Raw genomic sequence first — 27,961 nt, 5'->3', positions numbered from 1 at the left:
TGTATTCGTCAGCATTAACATTTCTAAAGATCTGAGTCATGTCTCTGTTTCACCGCCAGACGAGACCACAGATTAGTTTTAAAGCTGCTGTACTTTCTTATTTCTGAAAGAATGCGAGTGGCCCTTCGCTCATAATTTTGTTTTTTGTAACAACTGTTTTCTGACTCACCAGCTCCTCTGGAATAAAACCAGCGACCATCAACTGTACATGAACTCAACTTTGTGGTTCTGTGGAGCAGCTGTTCATCACCTTCTGTCTGCTGAGTAAAGTCTCAAGCCGTCCTTGACGAGTCCAAGGTGAGTTTGGTGGACGTGATGAGCAAGTGAAGGAGAAGAAACAGACAGATTTTTATTTGACTGATCGTGAGGATAAATATATATTCTCTATTGTTGTAAAGAGAAATCACGTTTGTTTGGAAGGTCATCACTAAGGAGGAAGGAACTGAGCTTCCTTTATTTAACTGTATTTAGGGCTGGATAAAACCTTATTAACTTGACATTAACAAATGTAATGAAATAGTGATTCCGGTTAGAGTTCCTACTCTACCAAAATAATTCCATAAAGTCCTGATTGGACCATAGATATAGTCTAAAATTTAACTTCATTTCCGCAAAACAAACAGAGCTCATTGAGATAAACAGTTGGTGGCGCTAATTCTCCAGTTGTTGCCATTTAACCATTTTGGAAGAAGTTGGCACAGCAAGAAGATTTAATTAAAATCTGAAACATCATGGAAAACATGACATTTCCATTTGTGTCATGTACTAATTTGTGAAAGGTTACAGTCTTGGCATCCAGAAGACAAGTAACTGATAAAAGTAACTAGAGAATTAAACAACAGACTGTCTGTAGTTCAATGTCATTAATTCCGTACATCATCTGACCAGCAGCTCCTGTAGCCGTCCATCATACGGTGTTACTGCCACAAACTGAGACCAAAACTGTATAAATGTTTGTAGTGATACTCAAAGAAATTGTGGGTGTCATTTTAGGTTTAAACAATGACACAGTGAGCATTATGACAGAAGCTGAACAGGGAGACATTTATCACAGTGCTGTGATCGTCTGTCTCTGTCTATCTTCTGATAATCAGACTCTGTTAATATTCTGAGCAGCGAGATGCCAGGGTCAGGAGGAGCTGGTGTCACTGCTGTGAACATCCTGAATATCCTGTTCTGCACGCGTGACCAAACTCCTGAGATTCTGTGTGTTTTAAGAGGAAAAATCACATGGCATGGCATGTTCGTGCACACGCATTCATTAATTACACACTGAGCATCACAAAGACATATTGGACATGGTGAATTATACTCATCTGTGACAGGAGGAGCACTGCAGCTTCCAGCCATGTGCATCAGGCATAAATGTTAATACTACTGCTGCTATTAATGTGATATTTCTGAGCTTTTTTTGACACTGACATTTTTAGAAGCAGTGGCACCACCTTCAATGAGCCTGCTCCCACTGGTGCAGCACTATATTTGATCGGAAACCTGCTAATTGTTAGAAAGCATCGTCACATCATATCATTAACAAAACGTGAAACTGAGCAGTGTCACATGCAGCGAGGGTTAAGCCCTGAGGCTTACTGCCTGCACTGTTTTAAAGGTGCTATACGTGAATTTTTGCTATCGCTACATAGCTAACATCCCGTCTCCAGCAGTGGACAGCAACGTCAATGTTTTGCTTCAACTTCTAACACTTTGTCTCTTCTACTGACGTTAGCATGCTAACCAGCTAGCCCTATCCCATCTTGTAATACCACTTTCTACCTCAAGAGGCAATAGTGAGACACCGTAGCGCTCGTAAATGCAACAATGGCTGAAGCACTTGGTGAGAAAACAGCTGCTAATGCTAACATTAGCTGTATTAGTTACTTTTTGAATGTTTTGAAGTAATCTACTTATAGTGCATTTAGCACCTTTAAAGCTAAACTTTGTCACACTTTAATAAAGTGAATTTTTTACACTATTTAGGATTATGCACCAAATGTCATATACACATAAAAGATGAGTAGGTGGGAGATGGTGAAAGCTGTCAGTGCCCGACTTTAGAGAAGAAGTATATGGCTATTTCCTGGAGGCAGTACATACTCATGTTTACTAGTATAAACTTAATTCTTATCATAACTTAGTTCATTTTGGGTCAGCACTGGTGTTTAGCTTTTAGAACATATAATTTGAATTTGCAGGTACAGTTGATGTTTTAGTGTACCTGGCATTAAATGACTGAAGCAACACTTGTATATTTACTAATTACAATAATCTGATGATAGACACTATATTTATAGATCTGGGCCTTTAAATTAAGGTGTACTTCTGCCAAAGACCATCCAGTGAGCAGCGTCTTGAGCCAACATCCCTGCTTTGGTACAGATTTACTTCAATTAATCGCCTCCCCCTGCAGCTGCAAGCTCAAAGTGTGATACTGGTTTAATTTACTGTTTATGGCCAGAGGATGTTGGGTGCTCCTGTTGTCCTTTGTGATTTAGACTGCAGCCAAGAGAGGGTTTTAATCATTTTAACAGTCCTCATCTTGAAATGGTAACATGAGAACAAGCTGGTATATTTATGCTATTGTACTTTGAGAATTTAACGATTATTATAAACCACTCGTTTCAATTAACAGGATGGTTTCTGGTCAAAGACAAACAGAGGAGAGAGCGTTGGTCAACGGAGGGGATGGTGATGAAAATAAATATTCTCTCTATAGAGCCGTTGTCAAGGAAGTGCTCAGGAAAAAAAATATGAGATTCAAGCAAGCAAGAGGAGCAATGTCAGGGAGCAATATATTTTCCTTTCTGTGCACGTGTCCACGCGGTGTTGTGACTGCTACACGTGGAGCTCTCATTTGTCAGAGTGCTGTGAGGGGGCGGCTGATTTCTCTGCTGGTTCAAAAAACCCAACACATGCCACATGGCAGATGTTCACTGTAGCAGATCCAAACATCCTTCACCTGTTTTTGTTCCTGTCCTCTGTCCATGTGCATCAGGAACAGCAAACAGCAGAGGATAGAGGGGTTGAAGGCTTTAAACAGTGGATGGTTTGACCCAGGCGGCTGAGAGACTGAGGAAAGACCAGTTTGGAGAGTAGTTCTCACCAGCTTTGTTGCGTAATCCCACTCAGTTTCCTGACACTGCTAACAGACCACAGGAAGATGATGGGGTTGTTTTAGGTCCTGATCAGATTTCATTTTCTTTTATGATCATCACCATGTCAGATTTCTCTCTGCATTTTGGTCTAACGTGATCTCACAGGATTGTGTACAGATTCCACCCCATTTTCAAGATGTTTTGTGTCATTTTTACGTATTTTAAAGTTTTTGCGTGTCATTTTATGCCCTTTTGGTAGGGTTAGAGTTAGAGTGAGTGGTTAAAAAACATTATGTGAAATAGCACACAACAAGAAAAAACTGCGTAGAAATGACACGCAAAACTGAGACTAGGTTGCTTTATCGGGAGACTAGCAACTCTACAAGCTTCGTCCAGTCTTATGACGTATGTACCACTATTCATGCAGTCTAAGTTACACAGTTAGCATGCTACCAATGTTAGCTAAATATGCCATCAGAAAGTTAGCTAATTCGTGTTTATGCTAACTTCCTGTGACACACTGCATATGGTCTGTCCGAAATTCATGGCTAAAGTTATGATTTTTTAACGTACTGGATGCAAATTTGGGACCGAAAAAATGGAAGGTTTCGCTAACACATCAGTCATCACAGAGGTTTCAATAAGAAAGAATGGACTTCGGTTTCCTCACATACATACACAGAGCTATGTAGAAACAGGACATAAGAGAGCGCTATTGTCCTGTTGGCCAACGTGAAAGAACACATCGTAGCAAATAAAAAAAAAAGTGACATGCTAAATTTTTCATCGGGGCGTCGTCCCAGATGCCAAATCGATGATGCCATACTATAAGGCCTGGTCATCATTCCCGATGTTCAACACTGGAAATTTGTCAAACATTGTGTTGCATTTATGTATAGCATTAGATCTTAAAAGTTAGAAATACTCTAATTTTCAGGCCACATGTGGCCCGAAAGGACAAACCGTCACTTTGAAGCTCAACATTACTATCAAAAATAATCTCCGACAGCAGCACTTGAAGTTTGCTGTTGTGGATCACTGAGTCTGACCTGGACAAAATTTAAACTTTATATTAGATAGTAGAGAGATGATAGGACACGTGGGAGGGAAAGTAGTGCAACAAAGGCCTCTGGCTGAATTACAGGTCATGAGAGTTATCTTGATTTTTCAAAGCTTACAGCCTCTTACAGCCATTTTCTTCTCTATTTCTAATTCTGTCTTTCCACCAAAAGTCTGTCTGAGCTGTTTGTGATTATTGAAAAATAATAATAGAAGTCGCAGCAAGTCGAGCAAATTATATTTTACAGTTTCATAACCAAACCAGTCAATTCATTGTGTGTTACAGGGAGGATGGCAGCTCCTGTAGATGAGCAGGTTAATTACCGTCAGAAGCTTTAATTAGTTAGAGTCATAAATGACCTGGAGGGAGAATTCTCATGTTAAATTCATGATGTTTTTCTTAATCACGGCTGGATTCCAGTGCAGCAGGTTTCCAGATAACCTCCTCTAACATGACAGTAAATCACTGCCGCAGCATCACGGAGGCCACGATGTTGGGACTAATTCCCCTCGCTGTGCAGACGCAACCTTTTAGCCTAATTACATAACATCAGGAATCTTTCATCTGATCTTCCCCTCTGCTCTGGCTGGTCGCCGCTCACCGGGATCATCGTCATCAGGCCGGGAAATTGAATCTGTTTATCCAAAGAGAGGCGCTAACAGACGGGGCAGTAACTGGCTCCCCTAAGTCTAACTCCTGGTGAGATTAAAAACACTGGATGTCAGCCCAGGGGGGGGATTCATGCTGCTGTGTGGCATTCTGGGAGATTGCCACTGTAACCTTGATTGAAGGAGTCCCAGCTGTTCTGGGTTTTTTTCTGTCTGGTTGTAAACAAAGTGGGTGCAAGTGAGGACAAATGTGAGGCACAAATCCCTCTGGGATCACTGATGCTGCACTTACACATGAAAATCATAATCCAGTGCTCTCAGGTTTGTTTCACCTTCTGACAGATAATGTCTCTGTGTGTTGTGTACAGGGTTTCTGCAGTTTTCTGAATCCAATCAAATGTAATTGGAATGTTCTTTTTTACATATTGATATCACATAGAAGAATAATGGAAAACAAACCTGTAATTATTTATTAGGCATGTGACATTTATATCACATTTGTCAGGACTTCCCAGCTTTATATTACTATGACCTCATAATACAATATAATCAATCATCAATTGGACACAAAACTACCACAAAGAGACAAAAAACATCTTAAAGAGAATTAAACTCACTTCAGAGATCACCAAAAAAGACACAAAGCCACCACAAGAGATTTAAAAACTATTTTTTTTAAATAATTGAAATCATCTCTAAGAGAATTGAAATCACCTTAAAGTTAAAGTCACCTCTTAAACTTAAAATCATCTTTAAAAGAATTAAAACCACCTTAACGAGAATTAAAATCACCACAAAATGACTACAGTGTCATTTGTAGTCATTATGTCGGTTTCAGTCTGGGGATTGTGTATAGAAAGGGCTAGGGGCCTTTTACTTAAGTAAACAATGAAATAATTAAAACCATTAAAAAGTAAATAAGTACTTAATTGTAGTTTTTGCTAAAATTGACACTTGTACATTTTTAGTCTCCTAGCAGCTGTAGTTATAACTGATCTTACTGTCGCTAGCAGGAGAAGAAAAATATTCAAGGCTTTTGTAAATTAAACTTAAAACCTTTTAATACCTTCTGAGGCCTTTTAGAGTCCTCAATGCGTTTTAAGACTTTTCCAGACCTGCAGATCATCTGTATCTAAGAGTCGTAGTCATATGTGATGCAGACCAGCAGCTTCAGTAAAACTTCCCTCCGACCCTGGGATCTCATTATGCCTGCCCACAGAGAATTGATCAAACAATGCAGTCAAACATGTCGTTATCATAATGAGCCAACAGCCGACTAATTATCTGCTCTTAGACCTCCTGTAGGAAAACTAACACTGCTGCCACAGAGATCCTGAGTGTCCTCAGCACAGTTTGTGCTTCACTGTCGGCCGACGAAAAGCTTTAAATCTTGTTTTTACACACAAGGACGGACTCATCAACAACCTTCGAGCTTCAAGGAAACACTGATTATATGATTGTAAACACGATACAAAAAATAAGAGAAATCATGAAAATATCATGTTTTCATCTTTGTTAAAGACAAAAGTCAAAGTCTTACTTCAAATAAAACAAATAATAAAAATATATATATATAATTGTGTAATCAAATCTCTTATAATAAAGATAATTATTGTTAATTATTGAGCTTGAGAGGTGCTGGTAGGTGAAGTGTTGGTACTAATTTCTGATGAGGTACCATTTATAAAAGGTTTAAAGCAGTAATTATTAAATGTCTTTAATATTGATTAATACATCTTTCTTTTATACATCAGATATGAGTCATCAAAAAGAAAAGCTATTGGGTTGCCAGGTTGTAAAAAACTGTCCTTTCATCATAACACATTTCTTGTCTTTTATCTCTTTAATTCATCAGGGAAAACTCTCCAGTGGTTTGACCACGTCTGGAAAAGACCAAAATCCATTTATTGAATTAACTGCTTATTAATATTTATAACTGCAGATTTACTGGATTAGGGTAATGGTTTATTAACATTTATAAATAACTACCTTTATCTGTTTGGCTCATTACAAGCCGACTCATTACCCCATATTAATGACTCACAACCAAACAACAGCTGCCCTTATCAATTAGCTTATTACTGATCAATAAAACATATGTAAAGTATTTATTGACCATTAAAGAAGCCATTAATTAAACCTTATAAAGCCTCTATAAATGGAGGCTTATCACATAATTGTACCAGATTTTGTTACCTTTGGACAGAACCAGGCTAGAAGTTTCCCTCTGTTTCCAGTCTTAATGCTAAGCTAAGCTAACTAGCAGCCTCAAATTTACTGCACAGACAAAGACTAGTCTTTCTCTCCTGCCTCTGATTAAACAGTTGTCCCTTAAATAGCTGACTAGCACTTTGAAGATTATTCGTGGACTCTGTATGACCATGTCCTCCCTATAATTACTAACTGTGAGGACACACTTGTCTCTGGAGAAATTCACAAATACCAGAGTCACCTCTCCTCCTTCTCCTCCTTCTCCTCTTCCTCCTCTTTGGGGATTTTTACTCCCAGTCTGATTTAAGGTGTTGTCAGCTAGTCAATTTTTAAAGAAGCTCTCATCCCGGGCAGTGAGAGGACACGGACCACTTCAGATACGAACATTTAACTGTGAGGTGTGATTTAAGATGTTGTACGAGAAGCTTTCAGAGAGAGATGTTTGTGGCAAAAACTGAACAAACTCTGGGATGAGTTTAGCTGCGATTGCATCGTTTAAAAAAAAGTAAATCAATGTCTTTTCCCTCCCGGCTGCTGCCTGTTTTTTTTTTCCTTCATCCTGGCTCTCGAGTTGTCTCCCCTGAGACTCATTCCTTTTGCCTGCAGAATAGCAATCTGCAGCCGATGACTCAGGACGTGATGAATTAAAATGATCCTCTGACTTCATGTTTCTGAGAGAGCAGGGCCATCGCAGGTGAGGACACTGGCTGAATAATCAAATATCAGCAGATCAATGGTGCTGCTCTGCTCTTTATTCAGCTCAGAGGTTTCTGATGATTTGGAGAAGATTGTGTCTCTGATTATGAGATAATCATTTCCTTCAGGCAGCCATAACCCTGACCTTTAACCCTGGTGCATTTCTTGTTTTGTTTACATAGTACGAATAAATTTTTCTTCTAATTTCATCCTAAAAGTTGCCTGCAACTTAAAAAGTTAAATGACGGTGTATTCGGGCCATTGCAGGTTAAAAAAACTAAAATATTAAGTCGGGGAGGGAGGTGATATTCCACAAAAAAAAGAAAAAAAAATGCAGAATTTCCAAGATTAAAGTCTTTTTTTTTAGAAACTAAGATATTTTCTGATATTAAAGTGGTAAATTTACAAGAACAAAACTTGACTTAGAAAAAACTCAAAACTCAGAATTTCAAAGATTAAAGTCGTAAATTTACAAGACACAAATTTATTGAGAAAAAAAAATGTATAAATATAAATGTATGTATAAATATTTAGGGAATATATGAGTTTGTTTCTTGTAAATTTATGACTTTAATCTCAAAAATTCATGTTTTTTCTCTGAGTATTATCATATTCCCCCAGCTATGTTTTTTTTTTTTAAATACCTATAATGTCCCTAATGTCGTTGTGCTTTTATATAGAAACTTACTTACAAGCCTTATGTTTCTTGGATCTGTCTTTTTGGGTGTTTTTTATGGAGCTCTGGAAAGGTCATGATCTATGGTGGCTTCCTATGGGCAAAATGCAAACAAAAAATTTAACAAATACAAAAGAATGACTTGAATATTTTCCTGAGATACCGAGTCATTATTTAGAAAAACTTTTTCATTCTAATTATAATGATAATGAATTTTACTTTTATTTCTTTTTAAACCACATTGACGTAAATGGGCTTCCGTACTAAAAAGCCTCACAAATACCAAGAAGAAAATATTTCCCTTGAGATTTATTAGCTTGTGCTTTTACTTTCTGAGCTGTAGTTGCCACACCAACAGTTACAGTGTTTCTGTTGCGATGTAGGAAATTAGTGTCGGTTGAGGCTCAAACATTTCATATGTAGTTAAAGCCCTTTAAATCTGAACCTTTTTGGCTTTTGTCCACTTCAAAGTTCACCAGTAATCTACTTGTGATGCCTCACCAGAGGTTAGAGGTTTAGTATGGACATGAGTTGTGAGTAGTTCAGGTACAGGAGGGTAAAGTGAAAGAATTTCACACCCAAAATGCAAAATTATACAAAAGTAATTATCCCGCCACTTCAAACTAACATCGTAGCCCGAGGCCTTTCACCAGATAAATTACAGGATAATCCCAGTGATCATTAGGCTTCCCATCACAGACATAAATCAATGCACCAAAACCTCAGGGTCACAGAGTCATCACTGTTTAAAAAAAGCACAATTCAGTCTCTTTTAAATCCACCAGTGAGCACTTTTTATTCACCACAGAACACAATGAAAATCACAAGGTTGCTTCAGCTTCAAATGAACGACAACATCTGATGTCACTTGCACCTTTTCATTCACTGCTGTTGCTGCAGCTGCAAATAGACCTTCACTGTGAACCATCGATTTAAAATGTGCAACTGACTCACTCACAGATTCACGTTTCACCGGGTACATGTTGTGCTTAGGTTTTACATCTCCTCATGCTGCATTCAGAGACGCAGGGATGGTCAGAAAAAGGACAATCCAGTTTTTATGTCATTTTATGAGCTGAAAATATTTAAATACTTGGGAAATAAGGAGATTTGCAGTTGATGGAGTTTGTAAATGTGACTTTTAACCCTCTGAAGACAAGGTTGATATTTCAGCACAATTTAAAGCTGCCAAAAAATGTGCTGTGATAGCTCTTGTCTGCTGCTTAAGCGCTCTGATTGGGTATTACTTGCCAAAATGCACCCTGGGAGTGGTAGTCTACCTGACCATGATATTTTCTAATTCAGTTGTTAATAATTTGGACCGATGATTGAACCTGGACAGTTTCATGTTAATCCAAACTGCAGACATGCTCCAAATGTGAGCCATGTAAAGGCTCGTTTATGCTCAATATTAGATACAAATATGAATGTCGCCTTGTGTTCGTACTCTGCGTTAATTTCGTCTATATTTGTGCTATTCAGGGCTGCCCTCTAGTGGATGTTGTGAGCAACACCCAAGCTAACGTGAAGGATGCACAGAAGTATGTGGACAGCGACGGTTAAATCGTTTGAAGAGGACGTATCTATTTTTGTATATAAAGGGAGTAAAACGCTGCATTCCATTTACATCAAAGGTCAGAAGTCGGAACTGGGAGTGACGTCACCTCTAAGTTGAAAACTTGGATGCTTGCAGGAAAGCCTTTGTTGTTGTTATGCTCTTTTGCCTCAGAATAAATCTACACTCCACCTGCAGAACACCTCAGAGGACGGTAAAAGGCGCAAAGATATCTTTGTGTTTCAGTGTATTTCATTATGATTAAAAAAATTTGATTATGTTTAATATGTCATTCTGTTACCAAAACACAAAAATAACTTAATGTAAAACAAATTGCTATAAAAAGTTAGTTAGTAAAAAGTGTTCACTACTATTGATGTGAGTAGCCATCTTGAATTCTTATGTCGGGGTTGGTGGGGTTGCTCCAACTTTCTGAGTTGGAAATCTGACTCCAGGGGGTGCTCTGGTTGTAACTTCCAACTAGGAACTTGGAAATTCTGATTTCCGAGTACAACTGGATCACACCAGTTAACCTTAACATTAACATTAACATTATTTCTGAATAAAATTAATGAATTCCCCAACTCTTTAAAATGAAATTTCACTTTCAAACCAAATTGCGATCCAATACCTTTACCAATAATCATCTAAAGTTTTATATTTCATCATAATTGTCATGATATCATGTAAAACCATTCTACTAATCTGCCCAGGCATTTACAGCCTCTCATCTGCCCTTTAATTTCGCAGGAGGCGTCACAAATCATCACAAGAGTGTGAATTCCTACATCCCCTGAACGCACCGCCGTCGCAGAGGAGCACACCGCCGCTCTGCGCTCTGATTGGCCGTCAGCGGCGGTGGGCGGGGCCGCCAGCGGAGTGCGGAGACAATAGAGAAAGAAGAGAGCGGCTCCGGAACGAGTCCAGCAGCCGACAGACAGTGACAGACAGGCGGCGGAGCGGACGGCGGAGGGTCCCTGCCGAGGTTCCTGCTTCAGGCTCAGCTTAGCGTCTCTCTGCGCTGCCGAGGATTAAAAAACAAAATAATATTAACAGTAATCATATTTAAAGGATCTGCGACGTTTCCTCTGGCAGTTAAAGAGTCAGGTGTTGCCTGTCTGGATGGATTGACACTGAATGCAGCACATTTTTAAAGGTAAGCTCCGGTTTTGTGTCTCGTCATCTTCAATACAAACTAATCACCTGCTAATTTAACGCTAGTTTCTTGTTTCCAGATGTGTTTTACACATTTACCCTCAGAATCTGCTGCTGCCCTTGTGTATTTATGCAGCTGTGTTGCCAAGCATCACACCAGACTACTGTTGTGTTTACAAGCCTCACACTGTTAATTATCCTCATTTAAACTAGTGTGCCTTATTTAAAAATACAGCTGTAAATCATCTTAAATCCTCACACACACAAGATCAAAGTTACAGCTTGTGCACCATGTGACAAAAACACTGACTGAGCAGAACAATAGAAGCTGCTGTGAAGCTATTGTGTCCCAGCTACACATGTGTAATCACTGAAGCTCTATTTTTATTTTATTTCTATTTTTTAATCAACAACATTCTGCATTTGCACACATCGCTCTCGTGCACACACACAGTCCAGCGCCGCCTGACTTCACGTGCACTGCAGTTATGATGGATATAAAGCATGCTTTGTGTCTGCAGAGCTGATTCACTCTTCGTGTCTTTGTGTTGCAGTTTGTGGCAGGTTTTTGTGACAACAGTGCGACTGACACTGACCTCAGCTCTCCATAAGTCGCATATGAAGGATGAGACGCTGTGGAGGCTTGAATTTAGTCTTTATTTAGTTTTTCTTATCAATGGGAACTCAGTTCTTCTTGTGGGAAATGGTGCAAAAAAGCATCTTGAGTCTCAAATTGCTGCAGGGATCATGATATCATGGTGTCTGAAGAGTTTAGAGCTGAAGCAATAAGTCGATTAACTGATTTATCCATTGACAGGAAAGCAATAGACAATTGTTTTCAGCTGCTTCAGTTATTTCTTGAGCAAAAATCGTTTTTTAAAAAAGGTAAATATTATAATTTAATTATAATTTCAGCTTCTGGAACAAGAGAATTTGCTGCTTTTCTTTGTCATAACTCATTGTGTGTGTTTCAGTCTTGGACAAAAGCTAATTATTTCCGAAGCTGAAACCAGAGGATATTTGGCAACTATTTTGATCACCTGTTCAGGCGTTTTAGTTGTTTTCTAACTGGGAAAATTCTTTGTTTTCAGCTTTGTAAATGAGAAGATTTGTGTGTTCACTGTAAACTGAACATCTTTAGTCGTTGACGTTGTTTGTTTGTTTGTTTGTTTTGTCCAAAACCCAAAGATATTTAATCCACTGAGAGACATGACAAAGACTCTGCAGTTGGTTGCTTAGTGTCAGAAAATACTATGAACAAGGAACAAGCGAAAAGTACAACCAGAGATTTCTTTGCGGCAACATTTAAGACCGGTACAGGCAGCATTATCCATCTGGGTTGGAAAACAGTCACATGCTAGTAGCTAGACGAATCAGGGAAGGATACGATGAGACTGGAAAGACTCAATCATTTTGGCAAGTACAGATCGAAGCTCTGGTAGTAGTGTGGACGCAGGATGTAGCCTGAGGCTCGGGGAAGTTTGATTTTTTTTAGTTTTTTTACATTTCATAGAATGTAAGATTAATTGATTCATCAGTAGATTAAAGGATAATGAACATAATCATTAGTCCCAGCCCTACAGCAAGATGTCTGTCTGATGCACATGTCCACACATTAACCCCGGCAGACTGGAGAAAGAAAGCCAGAGAAGAAGAAAGAGGGACAGAGATTAAAGCTGACAAAAGGGGGTAATGTTACCTACTGTAGCGTGGGGTTCACAGCAGCCGAAATGGGCTGGCATTAAAGCAGCGGCCCAGTGATGTGCCGCCAAGCGTGCAGACACAAAGCCCCAGTGTTTGCAGATGCTGCAAGGCCAAGCCAGATATTTTTTAAAAACCTGGTCACTTTGATGCGCTCCACGGCCCTGTGAGCACTGTGGGAGCAGACCGCCGCCACCGGAGGAGGAGGAGGAGGAAGAGGACCACCGCCACACAGGGAGACGAAGCCCTCGCTCAGTGGGAGCTGTGATGGTCAACTGGCAGGACGGAGATTTACTTCTACAAACATTTCTGGAGGAGAGAGCAGCTCGTGGGGCAGAAATAATCTCGCTGGGTTTGTCGTATCTCAGTGGGCAGAGTTAGAATAACATTTCACAGCACATGTTCACTCGCTGGCACGGAGTTGAAAAGGTAAGAATGACAAAGGAGGGAGCTGAAAGGTCGACAAAGACTGGCACAGGAGAAGAGGCTTGTTCACTTTCTGTCAGCTTAAAGAAAACAGGGCAGGGTTTGGCCTGATTGGGCTACTGTTCATTCAGGATCGTTTATTCGGGCTGCAGATAGATCACAATGAATCATCCTTTGAGAAGTATGATGGAGACTGAGGGTTCACTGAGTTCGCCAGGCTCGGGCGACACACAGCTTCATTATAACATCCAGCTGCATTTTGTTTCTCCTGATTAAGGATGTACAAAGATAAAAACAGAGATGAAGCCCGGGGTTGCCGCTCATTATTTTCATTATCAGGACAATCTTAAAATGTGTCATTTTGATTGAGCCACAGTCCCAAACCAGTTTAAAATCAATATGACAAAGAAAAGTAGCAGATCCTCATATTTAAAGCAACACTGTGCTCAACAAAACAATTTTGTTGAGCAACAGCGCTGTCTGCAGCCATAATTCTGCTGGGCTAGTGCTTTTCATGTAGAGAAAATAAAGCCTGTCAGTCTCTTGACCGGAGCTCCAGTTGCGTAGTGTATATTACCCATGATCCCCCTGTCCTTCTGGAGCAGGAAGTGCTGTCGCTGTAACAAACACACCAAACTCCGTTTATAATTCTTGATATTTTCAACATTTCCTGGCTGGATATCAGAGATGAACTCTCCTCCGGTGGCGGCGGTCTGCTCCCACAGCGCTCACGGGGCCGTGGAGCGCATCAAAGCGACCAGGTTTTTTCTGGTTTTTAATGACTTCTAAGTCTTTTTAACTGATCTACAGTTCAGCTTTACTCTGGGACTTGCTGGGCCTGATTTAATCCACTGACTCATCACTTAGTTAGAGGGAGATCAAACCTGTTCACCAATATTTGTAGTGCAAAAGCAGGTGTTAATCAATTGCCAAAATAGATGGTGATTTATTTCCTGTTGATCAACGGATTGTTTCAGCTCCAGTGAAGCCTTCAGTTTACAAGGCTGTTTTCTTTCCATTTAAGCACAATACAAACTCCACTGGCCTGTGGCAGGTCAACAGTTCAGGTAATTAAACAACCTGCCAGACTGGCACAACTCAAAACCCAGCTCTGTTCAATCAGCGACCCATACGCCTTTAATTTTATACCGGAGCAACATTAAATTAACCACCAATTTGTTTTCAGTTTATTTTTTAAAAAGGAGATAAAACAGATTAGTGCTTCTCTGTTGCAGAATATGCAGCTCAGTGTTGGGATTTCCCTTCCAATCAGATTCTGTTTTGAAGCTAAGAGGAGATGACAGGTCTTCATTTAATACTGAGCCACCGATCCTCAGCCTTATAACCGAGTGAGACGTGCAGCGTCAGAGTTTATAAGTCAAACAGATCTGATTTAATTTGTCTTTGTCTTGTCGTTTTGTTGTGGACTCCATCCTACTCAGGCAGCATTGTGGAGGAGGAGAGGATGCAGATGTTTGCAGGATGGCGTGAGCTACATTCATATTCACGATGCATGAATGCTTTCACAGGCATGAGTCCGTTCAGCCAGAGGAGGCTCTTTGGGTTGTGAGCTTTATATTAAGACAGAAAGATTGTTGATCAGATTTGTGAGTCAAGGTTCAGATATGGGTAATGTTTTAGAGGCAGAAAGATGCTGATTGTGGTTTTTGCTTTCATACGTATATTATATGTTTTTACTGAATATGTGTGCCAAATCTTATGGCTATCCATCCAATAGTTTTTGAAATACGTCAGTCAAAACCACAGATGTGAACTTCTTGGTGATGCAAGAGAGAAAGTCCGGGGACCATCAAAGTCATTCAGTTCATCCTCTGAAGACCATGAATATCTGCACCAATTTTCATGCCAATCCACTTAGTGGTTGTTGAGATATTTCAGTCTGGAACAAAATGGTGGGTCAACCAACATACCATCCATAGAGCCATGCAACTCTGAGTATGCATTAGCTTTCTCCCATCTCCTACGTTCTAATGCACAAATTACTTCTTAAAATTTAATTTAACAGTATAAAAGTTTCTTTTCTTTTCTTCCTGGAACCATTTGTATCTCTACAAGACTTTTGTTTGGAGTCAGATATGGCCTAAGATGGTAGCACTTGTTCATTAAGTATTTTTCAGTCGGGTGACATATTGATTTAACATTACAAATGATTAATTGGGTGCTGATGTTTTACAAGTCGATGTTGGCCCAAACACAAATGAGGTGGCAGAGGGAGGTTGTTTTTTTCCTGCAGAGCTTAATGTGTGTTTAGTTTCATGTTTGCCAAACAACAAGGGGACAGTTACTCAGCATTTTTGTCAGGTTTGTTTATTAACAGTAACGTGTATTATTCATGTATAGTAGTAATTTTCAGATGTTTTCCAGAGTCCAAACATGCAAAAGGTAGATTTTCTGTTTAGGTTTTGGTTGAGTGAGCATCAGAAAGTCTGTGGATCCGAGGGACCGGAGGGAACGTAATGTATCTTGGCAGCGTATCAGCAATAGTCCAGAGGCCATGAATAGATTTATTTACATGTACTATGATCTTAAAATCTATCCCAAAATTAACTAACTGGAAGTAACTGCAGGGGTTTTAGAACGGGAACAGTCTGTTCTATGTTGCCTGTTCCAGTTAAAACTCTGGCAGCGCTATCTGCACAAGCTGCAATTGATTTACTGACTTTTTGGGGGAAAACTGAGAACATTGCATTGCAGTAGTTGAAGCATGGTTGAAATACAAGCTTGCACAGGGTTGTGAAAATTAGACCATTAGACTTGCCTGTGGTGCACTGCTCTTGTTCTCTTTTTTTATTTACAGGCTTGCAGCAGAGTCACTACGTGTATTTTTATTTTCAGAATACTTTAGGCTGCAGATAAATACCATCATTTTTCTTATGAGGTCAACTATACATGTTTTAAGACTTTTTACTCATAAAAAAATGCTTCATGTAATTTGCAATTACTTTTAGTTTTTGTTTATGTGCCCACGGGTTTTCAACATAGGGCAAATGAATGTATAATGAATAGAGGAGAATGTGTTCCAGGAAAATAAGAGACGTATAGAAGAGAATATAATAGTGGTTTTATTTACTTATGTTATGCTTCCAGTCACAGTAACCTTTGACGTATGTTGACCAAATTCTAACCACCTAATCTTTGAGTCTAAGTCAAATGTCCAAAAGTCTTCCAAATTTCAAGAAATTCCCTCAAGGCGTTACTACAATATCAAATTTGCATGGCCAAAAGCATGTTTTGTGGGCTCACAGTGGCCTTGACCCAAGTGAAAGTTTTTACCAATTTTTAAGAAATTCCCTCAAGGTGTTACAGAGCGATCGCTTTCAAAAGAATGGGACAGACAACCTGAAAATGGACTGTACCATTTGCCTCCACCCAATAGAGTACCAATAGGCAAGTAACATTGACATGGAGCTTCAAACGCTGGAGAAGAGCGGCACATTGGCTGAGTTCCAGCTGTGCTTTGATTACAATCAAACATCTTACTGTAAAGAAAGACAGCAGGGTGGTCTTACCTCCCCCTTGTCCGGGAGGCAAATGTGGGCTTGCCTCCTCAAGGCCCCTCTGGGGAGCAGCCATGGCACCGATACCCTGAGAAGGAGCAGTGGGGGCTGCTGGGAGCGGTAGCAAACATGAAGATGCTTCTAATTAGTGCTGGTTGTGACTTCTTTCATCTCCAGGCTCTTTGATATGACGGCAGCGTGAGAGCACATATGAGCGAGCACTCAGGAGGTTAGAGAAAGAAATGGAGTGTGAGTCTGTTCATACTGCATGAATTCATGTCAAGGTTTTTATGGTTTAGTGAAGCCAAGAATAAAACGTCCTGAGACGAAGGAGCCCTCTGTCGTTCTTTGGTTTGTCCTTCAGTTTTTGTAGCTGTCAGTTTAAATCTGTTGTCTGTTGTTATAGCTGTTAAAAAAAGAACATAAAAATTTAAAGAGTAATATTTTCTAGATTTTTTTTCCATTAATGCGCTAACTCTCCAGTCAGATGCTGATAAACTTGTGCAGCGGAAGATGGCGCAATGAGACTGAAAAACAATTTAAAAAAAGATGTTGAAAATGATGGAAATGTGACATCTCTTTTTTTTTTATGTGTTCATTTTAGGAAAATTCTAGTTTCCTCATCTGTCATGTATTTCGTGCTGTTTATGTTCCTGTTTCATTCTCTAAATCTCTAAATTTCCTTTGCAATTTGTCATGTTTTTTAAGTTGATATACCAACTTTTCCACCTCAGCCAAATGTGAAGATTTTTTTTGCGATATTCCTTTTTTTTCTTGAATTTCTGACATCTCCACTTGTTTTTTGAGTAGGAGTAAGGAATCACAATTATTATCATCAAAAGATTTCTTGAGCTTTAATTGTAGCATGAGGGCCTCGTTACAGTTTGAACCCCAAAAGATTTTTTTGCAAAAATTTACACAAAATTTTCTAAACTTTTGTGAAAATTGTCTGTCTCATTCTTGTGAACACGATATCTTAGTATTGGCTTGAGGGAATTTCATCAAATTTGGTACATTCACTCAAAGACTAATTGATTAGGATTTGGTGGTTAAAGGTCAAAGGTCACTGGGACCACACATAACATAATATTGGCTGTAAAGCTAATTAACTGGTTGGCAGAGTTCAACCACGAGGCAGTAATTTTAGTCAGCTATAACTAAAGAATCGACACCCTTATTATGACAAAATTTTAGAAAAATTTCTGATGGGATAAAATGATTAATTGTAACAAGAAAGTTAAAGGTCAATTTTACTGTAACATCATAATGTTCTGCAAAAACACTTTTCTGGTCATAACTCAGGAGCAGCAGGGGAGATTGTGACCATATTTCCTGCAGCTTGACTGGTTGTGACACATGAACAAAGAAGTCTCCCAGCCCTTTTGAAATGCAATCAGAGGTGACTCTTTATGCCTGTGGACACAAAAACCCATTTTAATTTATTGTGTTGTTTGATACTGTAACTGTGATGTGAAGCGGTGCAGATAAAACTGGACAGAACCAGCTTGAATTTTAATTAAAAATCTAATCACACAGAACCAGAGTATAAAATGAAGGCGCTGTTCATCTGTGAACAGCAGGTACTTTTTCTCTCTGGCTCTGTCTCATCCACTCTGTGTTTTATTGACCTTGTCAGAGGGAAGCTGAGTGGACTGGTGATGGACAGCCGGTCGGCTCCTTCGGGTTCGGCTGACTCCTCATTTTTTATCTGCTTGTCTGAGTTTTATGCTCAGGACATACTGTTTGTGTCCACAGCCATTTTCTGTCACTGCAAGACAGCCTAATTTTCTCTCTGAGTTTGTGAGCTTTTTGTAAATGTGGCAGTGTTTGATTTTTGTGTTTTCAGTACCCTCCAGTTCTGTATTGATCATATAGTAATCCTAATATTTAATTCCTGATTGATTGGTGTCGCTTGTTGTTACAAACACTCATTGAGCACATTTTTGATGACTGCTTCACAATAAAAGCCACCATATGCTGCAGCAGCTGACGCTAATAAGATGTTTGAAGACGTAGCTTTAGGTTACATCATCTCTAATACGTTTTCATTTTAAAACACAATCTTAAAATGATAACAATCTCCGCCCAGACGAGCGTTTTAGCTCTCTATCAGAAATCTCTTTCTCTCTCCGTTCATGCTAACACACCTGAAGATTTATCACATGGCGGTGTATTGATGTAAACAAGAAGCAGGTTGTCTACCCTGCAGTTGTTTGCTTAGTTTCTAGTTAGATTTCTTTGCTTGGACTAACAACAAGGTGAAACTTACTGAAAAGACACAGAGATATAAGGTGTTCATGGTGCTGGAAAACATAGATTGGGAGTCATCACAAAGCAACTATGGTGATATATTAGCGTGGTAGGGGAGCATTATTCATTGCAGGAAAAACGTCACATGATAGGAGCTTGACGAATCAGTGAAAGATACGTTGAGACTGGAAAGACTCAATCAGGAAGTGAATGTGGCGTCTGCGCCATCGTTTCCAAAAGTCTCAGTTTTGGGAATGTATTAGTGTGGATGCAGCCTTTAAATGTCCTGTTTGGTATATATACTGCTCGTAAGTAAAAACAAAAACAAGTCTAAGTCATCCATGTTAAAATAGTTTGTTTCAGTTACATGTTTAAGTAAAAACAAAAAAGTAATCACCTTAGAATCAAAAGCAAAGTCTCATACAGATTTAAAGTTTTCTATCTATTCTCTACATTTCTTTTCAGATCAACAAACATACAGAGCTCAGTTTTCCTGTCACTGCGGTCCTCTGTAGTGAAGCATGCTGTATATTTGTGTTTGTCTTCACTGTTTTCACACGCTTTACTTGAGTTTTGTGTACACATTTCCTCCGTCGAGCACATTCTGCAGACGGGAGCTGTCTCCGAGGCGATGCACAGATGGACCCCTCCGCACAGGATGTGGCTACCATCCTGTCTCATCCGACACTTTCTCATCCACCGTTAATGAGATGTGGTGCAAATTCTGCTGTGCCATCAGGGCCGCGAAAAGTCTCTCCAGTCATTCGGGAGATGTCGGCCGCCGCGGGTGATGCAGCAGATGCGTGTTGTTTGGCCTCTTTTGGTAGCGGGAGGAGGGAGGTGAGACAGATTTGCTGAGAATGGAAGCCAGAAGGCGCGACAGAGTAGAAACACATCGGATCAGAATTAGACATTAATTAATGCAGGAGGATCATTAATCAGCTGCAGAGGATCAGATCCACAAATAGAAATACTTTTCTCCTCCTCACATCCAGCTCAACTCATTTGCACTTTAATTTTCCTGCTTCGTTGTCCTCAGAGTTCGGTGAACGTCAGCAGCATTGCTTTGATTAGACTTACAATCATTAACACCTACAGGAGGAGCAGAGTCGAGTGTTTTGGGCTTGAAACTAATTATTTTCATTATCAATTAATCAGATGATGTTGTTTTATTTTTATATATTTATTTGTATTTTATAGACCAAGTAGAGACGGACAGTAAAGGACTCGGCTTTGACATATGGAGGTGATGTTTTAACCTGTGTCGGTCAGTTTGTTTGGTTATTTGTCAGCTGATTACACAAAAAGTACAAAACCGATTGGCACCAAACGTGGTGGAGGGATGGGGCATGGACCAGGGACGAACCCATTCAATTTTGGAGCAGGTCCAGGAATAGTTTCACTGGCCTTAACATTGTGAGGTATGGCACAAGAGCTAGACGGAGATGTGTAGGATTGTTTGGCCTTGGTGGAGGTATTGCATTTTGTTGTTATGAGTCATTTCATGAGTAAGTTTAAGACCAAAATAAATATTGGTTCAACTCAAATTCAAGCCTGAGTAAATCCTAACAGCATGACTCTGGAGTCTGATTCTTGTTGGGAGGATTGTTTGATGAGAAAAGCCACAAAAATCAAAGTACAAACAAACAGTAGCCACACCTCGTCTTTTATTTTGGTGCAGTCTGTCTTTGTACTGAAGTCCTGAACACACAAATCAGAGGTTACATAACAGCTCATTTGGCCTGGACTCAAAATGTTCTCATTTCTCCATGATGGTGTTAATGTTCATACAGCGTGTTTATGTACAGCACAATAGGTGTATACAGTCGTGGGGTGGAGTGGGTGGAGGTACTGTTCCACATCGTGAACCTTCCTTTTCCTTCCTGCTCCTCCCATTCTACAGGAACTCCCGTCTCCAGACCGTCTCCAGACCAGCTCCAGACCTCGTCCCCTGGCCCGTCCCTCCACAACCATGAACTCCTCACCCCACGGCTCCCGCGCCTCCATCGACATCCTGGAGGAGCTCCAGCTGATTGCTGCACAAAACCTGGAAAAGCTGGACATCAACAAATACTATGAGGTCGTCCGTGAACTGGGCAAGGGCACCTATGGGAAGGTAGACCTTGTCATCCACAAAATCAGAGGTAATAACTGGTTTATCTGCTATAATATGCTGATGATTTAAAAAAAAATTTTTTTTTAGTTAATGGATTATTTGTGTAGCAGCAGTGAAAAAAGGCTCATTATTATTCCCTGAAGCCCAAGTTTTAACATATTCTAAATGTTTAGTTTTTTTTGTCTCATTAACAGTTAAAAACCCCAAAATGTTGAGTTTACAATCATAGAAAATAGCAAATATTCACATTTAAGGAGCAGAAAAATAATGTTTTGTATTTTCACCTTTAAAAATGACTTGAATGATCAGTTAATTAAAATGTATTTTCTGTTAATCAGTTATTTCACCTCCACATCAGGGCTTCCCAACCTGATGACCCACACTATCCCTAAAATGTTTGAAGGAACAGGCCAGTTCAAACACGGGTGTAACAACAGTTCATAAGACTACAACAGTCTAACACCTATATACCCCTTTAATTTTGGACACTCCTAAGATCATCCTTTACGTTTAGTCGTGATCTGTATTTATTTTTACTGTGTGTCACTTGCCTTGCTTTCTGCTTTGATTTTTGTATTGAGCAACATTTCATTTTGAGGTTGGGTGTGAGTAGGGGCCCAATAACAGACTTTGCCCTGGGACCCCGAGGAGGTTAATCCGGCCATGCTTCTGTTTGAAATGAAAGACCCATTGCTTTAAAAAATACAGAAAATTTCAAAATATTTTTACCTTATGAATCAAGGACTTGTAGTTGGGTATTTTAATTGTGTGTTATTGCCACTATTAACTGAGTAAATGATCTGAATTTTTCTTCCATTGTTGGTGTTTGAGTCCGTCTTTCTCTGGATTTGAGGAGGGGACAGTTTCAGATTCCCCAGACTCACCTCCAGAAATTAATTTGGCTTTAAAGCGAGTAATTCTGCAGAGTCTCAGTTGGAGAAAATGGGATGTTGTTCACTTTCGTGGTCTTACTTTGTGATTCAGTGTGCAACCATTCAGAGTGCAGCTTTAAAACACTTTCATTTCACTGAGGCATCGCAGCAGCAGCTACTGAGAGAATCAGATATAATGGTGTTTTTTGTTGCTCTAACATGTGCTCAGTGCTCAGGTAAAGCTCTCTGATTCAGCTCTGAAGTGTTCAGAGATGAATACTGAAGGCCATTTCTGAGGCGATGCACGATGCCTTTTATGAAGTGATTTAACATCTAGAATGCAGAAATTCACTTTTTAAAGAACAGAAAATATTTAGCCTCTTCACGTTAAAAGCCAAAATATTGACCATCTGCTCCAAGCCTTTTAATAGTCTCTTTTTATGGAGCACAAAGCCAAAGCTGTGCTGCTCATTTAGAGCGGCTGCAGAGATGAATTCTGACCTTTTCTAGCCACTGAAATCCACAATTGAAGGATTGATGAAAAAATAAAAACATGTACCTGTGGTTTCATCATCGGTTAGTGACATCTTTTCCAGAAGCATCAGAGAACCAGTTCAGCTTTAATCTGCCTGCCCTCAAATGTCTAATGTTGCTGGGTGTAAATGTCAAGTTAACAGTGGAAATAAATGAGCTGAAGGCAAAGTCATGTCCGACCTTTGAGTCATAATTGTGTGCAAATGCATTTTTAGTGAAGCAGGGGACTCAGAGCAACATCAGGAGAATTAGGTTACTTATTGAACAGAGTCATTTCTTTTTGGAAAGTCTCAGAGCTCAGTTAGGAGAAGGGATGTTCTGATTCTTAATACAGTCTTTTAATATCTGCCGACCAAATCTAATTTGCTTTTGTTTTCATATTAAAGCTGCACAGCGAACTCAGGCTACAAAAACTTGAAGCCTGTTTCATGAAAATTACAGAGTAGCTCTGCTTTAGGGAAACTGATCATGGGAAAGCCAGAAACCTTGTTGGTCTTTTAAAGGCCAATACAATTCTTTTGCTTTAGTTTCTGCCCCAAAACACTTAAAATTGTAGCTTCACTGGAGTCAGCTGAGCTCCTGAACAGATGGTGTTTATCTTTGCATTTTAGCCAGCGGGCGGACTTAACAAAGCAACAAATTTTCCATGTAGACATGAAACTACTGTAGCACAAGCAACACAAGCTGCTACTTGTTGGCGTCTGTGCAAATCAGATGTGTTTACAGTGAGCTGCGTGGCCAGGAAAGTCGTTATTTATACTCAGTGTGTGTGTCTGTGTGTGTCACAGTCTGCAGTCAGCTCTTAAAAAAAGATGCTGTGATCATTAGACTTGTTTAAACGTGTTTGGAAAGTTTACACATAAACATTGCTGCCTGTGCACAGAGTCAGGGACAGATAATAAACAAACATTTTGCAAATCTGAAGTAGAAAAACAGTTATAATGATTAATGATAATGATTTTTGTTCACTGATCTGTGGAAATGATCTAAAATGCAGTAATGTGCCTGCCAGGCCACTAGATGGCAATGTAACTTGATGAGTAGCACAAGCACAGCTCAATCATCCACCATTGTTGTTGTGCTTCTATTCATACGTAGGCTAAAAATGTAATAGCCATACGAGAGGTGGGGCAGTGTCGTTCCAGTTTTTGCAAGAACTGCAATTTGCCAGTTTCCATGGCGACAGTCAGAGTGATTACACTCTGGAACCTGGTTTCAAAAGTTCTGATTTTCTGCCCCCAAATGAAACCTAAACTGCAACAAAGGTTTACTGTTTTATGCAAAAATTCTTGTTGTGTAAACGCGACCTTAATCTAAGCTAACAAATCTGAAACCTAACTTGATCGACACAAACCTTTGTTTCTGCAACGTGATTGGTAGTAACTTCTGTGCCTGGAAATCAATTATTTGTCAACCATTATTTATATTTCTTTTGAAAAGAATTGTATCATATCATTTCGCAGTAATTTTATAATTATCGTTATTGCTTTATGGTCTAGTTTCAATGTTCCCAGTTTGCCCAATTGTAAACAAATACAGGCTTAAAATATGGGACTCACTGAATCCATGGCAACAGTATACAAGATAATAACATTAGACATCCCTGAAAGCTTAATGAAGCCTGTAACAAAACATAATCTAGTTATATTTTAATGTCCTGTCAACATCTTGTATTGAGGCTTTAAGAACAAACCTCGATCTCCCCTTTTGACCTTTTCCTTTGCCGGAGCTGATCCAGTGGTATTGGAGAAGTGTCCCCTCTCATCTCAGCTGACAACACCGGCAGAGATGTGGCAGCTCTCCAGCTTTTATTGTCTGGGGGTGTTTTCTCCGAGCTTTCAGATTAGTCTCAGGGCTGTAAGTGGCTGCTGAGTGGGGGGGGGATGATGTGAGTCAAACCCTAAGAGCCATGTCCTCACAAATTGCCTTTCTGTGTTTCCTCCAGATGACTAAGTGTGTTTTTGTGCATCCTTTAGTGTTATTATATTATATCACATGAAATGATTTACTTCAGGGCAGAGTGAGACTTTCTTCTCATCTTTGGCTTTCTAACCTTATTACTAGGCCTCTCTGTGAGGACATGTTTTCAGCTGTAAACATCACTTTACAACAAAATCCCAATCCTGAAAGCAGCTCAGCAACATCGTGGTCGCTGTGTGGGAACATGACTAGTCCAGCAGAGGATTTGAATTACTTACATTATAAATATGCTGGAAAAAAAACATCAGGATTTAAATTCAGTGACATTGGAGGCTTTAATTATTCATGAAATTTGAAATGATTTTAATTAAGTTTCTTGCATGCGGTTAAGGAAGCTGTGAAATAAATCCCCAAACACTTTAATAGGGTGGAAAAGAACAAGAAGTGAGGAATGAGATTGGAGGTTATGTAACTGTTCCCTGTCCTCATATTTTTTTTTTTTTTTTAAACCAGGCACGAAAATGGCCCTGAAGTTTTTGAGGAAGAAGACCACCAAGCTGAAGAGCTTCCTTAGAGAGTACAGTGTCTCCCTTTACCTGTCGCCATGCCCATTCATCATCAACATGTACGGCATCGCCTTTGAAACCGATGAGTACTACATCTTCGCTCAGGAGTACGCCCTCGCTGGAGATCTTTTCGACATCATCCCTCCACAGGTGAAAGTCCAGGTTGTAGGTGGGAGTAGACAAGCCACTATCAGGACTAAGGTTACACTTAAGCACCCTGGGTGTATTGCTTGATATGCAGCATTGACCAACATGGCAGCTTGCAGTTTAACCCAATGGCCAATTGTCCACATCAAAGTACTTCCACTAAAGTGCTTGTTTTTGCTACTGACAGGCTCCGATTGTTATTCTAAGTGTGACAACATTATGGATAGGATTCCTACAGAGACAGACCCTTTTATTAAAGTGTAAGATCCTTTTTGTTTAACCAGAAACATCTCTTTATGCAATACCAGACTCAAAACAACAGTAATTTTAACAAGTAGAACACAGGAGCTGCTGGAATACCACTGCCTCGATCAGTTCGTTTTGCTTTTTATCTGACTTTGTGGGGTGTAAGAAATAACAAACTAATTGATCTTACCAGATATAAGTGGTTGTACCTTATATCTGCTTAGAAATGTTAAACAGGGGGAGGGGACAGATTGCCCAAAACATGAGGAAATAAGGCCCAGGTTCAAAAACCTTTAACTCAGTTGTGTCCTGTATGTTTGCCTTCATTGTTCTTCTCTCTCTGTGTTCAGGTGGGACTCCCTGAGACGGTAGCTAAGCGCTGTGTTCACCAGGTGGCTATCGCCCTGGACTACCTTCACTGTAAGAAGCTGGTCCACAGGGACATCAAACCTGAGAACATCCTCATCTTTGACAAAGAGTGCAGGAAGGTCAAGCTGTCGGACTTTGGCATGACGAGACGCGCTGGCTCTCCGGTGAAGCGTGTGAGTGGCACGATCCCGTACACAGCGCCCGAGCTGTGCGACACCTCACGGCATGAGGGTTTCTGTGTGGACTACAGCACGGACGTGTGGGCGTTTGGCGTGCTGCTCTTCTGCATGCTGACAGGAAACTTCCCCTGGGAGAAGGCCATGCCGAACGACGCCTTCTACGAGGAGTTTGTCCGCTGGCAGCGCCGTAGGACGGGCACAGTGCCCTCGCAGTGGCGCCGCTTCACAGATGAAGCTCTGCGAATGTTTCGGAGGCTGCTCTCCATCGAGCAGGAACGCCGCTGCTCTGTTAAAGAAGTCTTCAGCTACTTCAACCAGTGCTGGATGTTGGACACGGAGAACGGGAACAGCAGCAGCAGCAGTTGTGGTGGCAGTGGAGGAGGTTTGGCGAGCAGCGCCCCTCCTCTGGACATCAGTTCATCCTCATCTGAAGAAGACGTGTTAGTGGACAGACTGAAGCAGCAGAGCCTGTCACCTGCCTGCATGGTGGCGAAAGGAAGCATCATGATGGACACCCACTACTCCTCCATGTCCACCAACAGCTCGCCGTCCTCCACCGGCAGCTACGAGCGGGTCAACAGAGAGAACGAGAGAGGACGCATCCTGGTGGCCACACCCATCGAGATCTGCGTGTAGAGGCTGCTGATGCTGCTTTACAAAGCACCTGCTCACACCTGAGCTGAAGAGGAAGATTTCTTCCGAGTATGAGAAACAGGAAGTGGAGGTGTGCGGCGAGAGGTGCTGCTTTTCGTCGGGTGGATCCGCAGTCATAACGTTGTAGCTTCACTGTGGATATAATCATTTCTGATGAAGATAAACTCTGAGGAAATGACCAGTGAGACAATCACACACTGTAGCCTCCTGTATGTGGTTTATACTTCAGTACAAGACATGAACTCACTGGACAAAAGTGTAAAAAAAAAAAAAAAAAACTGAAGGGAGAGCAACAAAAACAAACAAAAAACAACATAATCCACAAGCAGTATGTTGAAATGTTTGGAATAATCCAATCATTGCAAAATAATCTGTAGAAAAAGAGAGGGATGTGATCGGCTTTTCATAAATGGACTGATGGTACTATTGTGTTTATTGTCGTGTACCATTTTCATGTCTAGTAGATAGGTTTCTGTGAAGTGTTTTCTTACTTTTATTTGGAGTTAAATTATTTATTTATGTCAGATGCATATATTTATGATTTGTTCAAAGCCTGTTCTTTTTTTATTTAAAAAGTTAAATGAATGAAAATTACAAAACAACTGTAGAAGGCAGCCATTTTGGCAATATTTTTCTTTAAATATTCATCATCATGTTGTTGTGGTCTCCCATGAAAGTAGATGTATGTTAACTATTTTTCTCACAGAACAATGTCCTTTTCATGTTAGCCTGTGATGCCTAAACCCACTGTACAGTAGCAATCAACAGTACAAGCAGCTGAAAACACCTCATGGTTAGCAGTTAGGTGTTAATTGGGTACCTTATTACTTTTCTAACAAGTGCTACCATTAAATTCTCATCACTGTTTGTGAGGTGGTGAATGAATGAAAAAGTAAAAGGAGAAAAGCGTAGAAACATACAATCAATAATCCTAATTTTTCTATTTGCATGATTAATAAAGAAAAAGGAAATTGTACCTTTCATTGAGCAGTTAACTTAATTATCCAACAAATTATATATTTGGAATTAATTCTGAAAAGCAGCAAGATCCTCGAAATATTCTTAATGCTAAATATTACAAGCACGAGTAGAATAAACTATATGTAACATTTTACTGCCCTCTCAATCTTTTGTTCTGGTTTTTTGCTCTATAACTCATTAGGAAGCTAATGTGAGAAGGGATTGACAAATGTAGAAAACACACAAAAAAGTGTGTTGGATTTGGGGATTAAAATGTTTCAGAAATCTCTCTCCTTTGTTTGTGTTTTTCAGAAGTATTGCATGAATATTACTGTGGTGAAAATTTGTTGAAATAAACAGAGAAAAAAAAATCTTTTTGTTGTTGTTGTTATTAATATTTTTTTAAATACCATTGTGTTCAAAATTGCAGCTTCAAATTTTAAGACAAAT

The 27,961-nt window shown here is 39.8% G+C and overlaps 1 protein-coding gene across 2 annotated transcripts; it reads left to right on the top strand.

The window, feature by feature from the left end:
* Positions 1–49: 49 nt before the first annotated feature.
* Positions 50–27,901, top strand: LOC108888630 (serine/threonine-protein kinase SBK1). Of its 2 annotated transcripts, XM_051074038.1 has the most exons (6): positions 50–297; positions 9,826–10,112; positions 10,649–11,054; positions 20,852–21,092; positions 24,904–25,106; positions 25,700–27,901. In XM_051074038.1, the coding sequence occupies exons 4-6, from the start codon at positions 20,921–20,923 to the stop codon at positions 26,531–26,533; spliced, it is 1,209 nt and encodes a 402-aa protein (XP_050929995.1). In that variant the 5' UTR covers positions 50–297; positions 9,826–10,112; positions 10,649–11,054; positions 20,852–20,920; the 3' UTR covers positions 26,534–27,901. The 2 variants fall into 2 exon arrangements, with proteins under 2 accessions (XP_050929995.1, XP_018540221.1); XM_018684705.2 differs by lacking the exon at positions 9,826–10,112.
* Positions 27,902–27,961: the final 60 nt, after the last annotated feature.

Source organism: Lates calcarifer, linkage group LG11 (genome assembly GCF_001640805.2).
Source record: "Lates calcarifer isolate ASB-BC8 linkage group LG11, TLL_Latcal_v3, whole genome shotgun sequence".
Lineage (NCBI taxonomy): Eukaryota > Metazoa > Chordata > Actinopteri > Centropomidae > Lates > Lates calcarifer.
The sequence above is the reverse complement of the archived record's forward strand: the minus strand, read 5'-3'. Positions and strand labels throughout refer to the sequence as shown.

Coding starts and splice junctions, on each gene's coding strand:
- LOC108888630 (XM_018684705.2), top strand. CDS start 20,921: ATGAACTCCTCACCCCACGGCTCCCGCGCCTCCATCGACATCCTGGAG. Junction 21,093..24,903: donor TGTCATCCACAAAATCAGAG/GTAATAACTGGT, acceptor TTTTTAAACCAG/GCACGAAAATGGCCCTGAAG. Junction 25,107..25,699: donor TCGACATCATCCCTCCACAG/GTGAAAGTCCAG, acceptor CTCTGTGTTCAG/GTGGGACTCCCTGAGACGGT.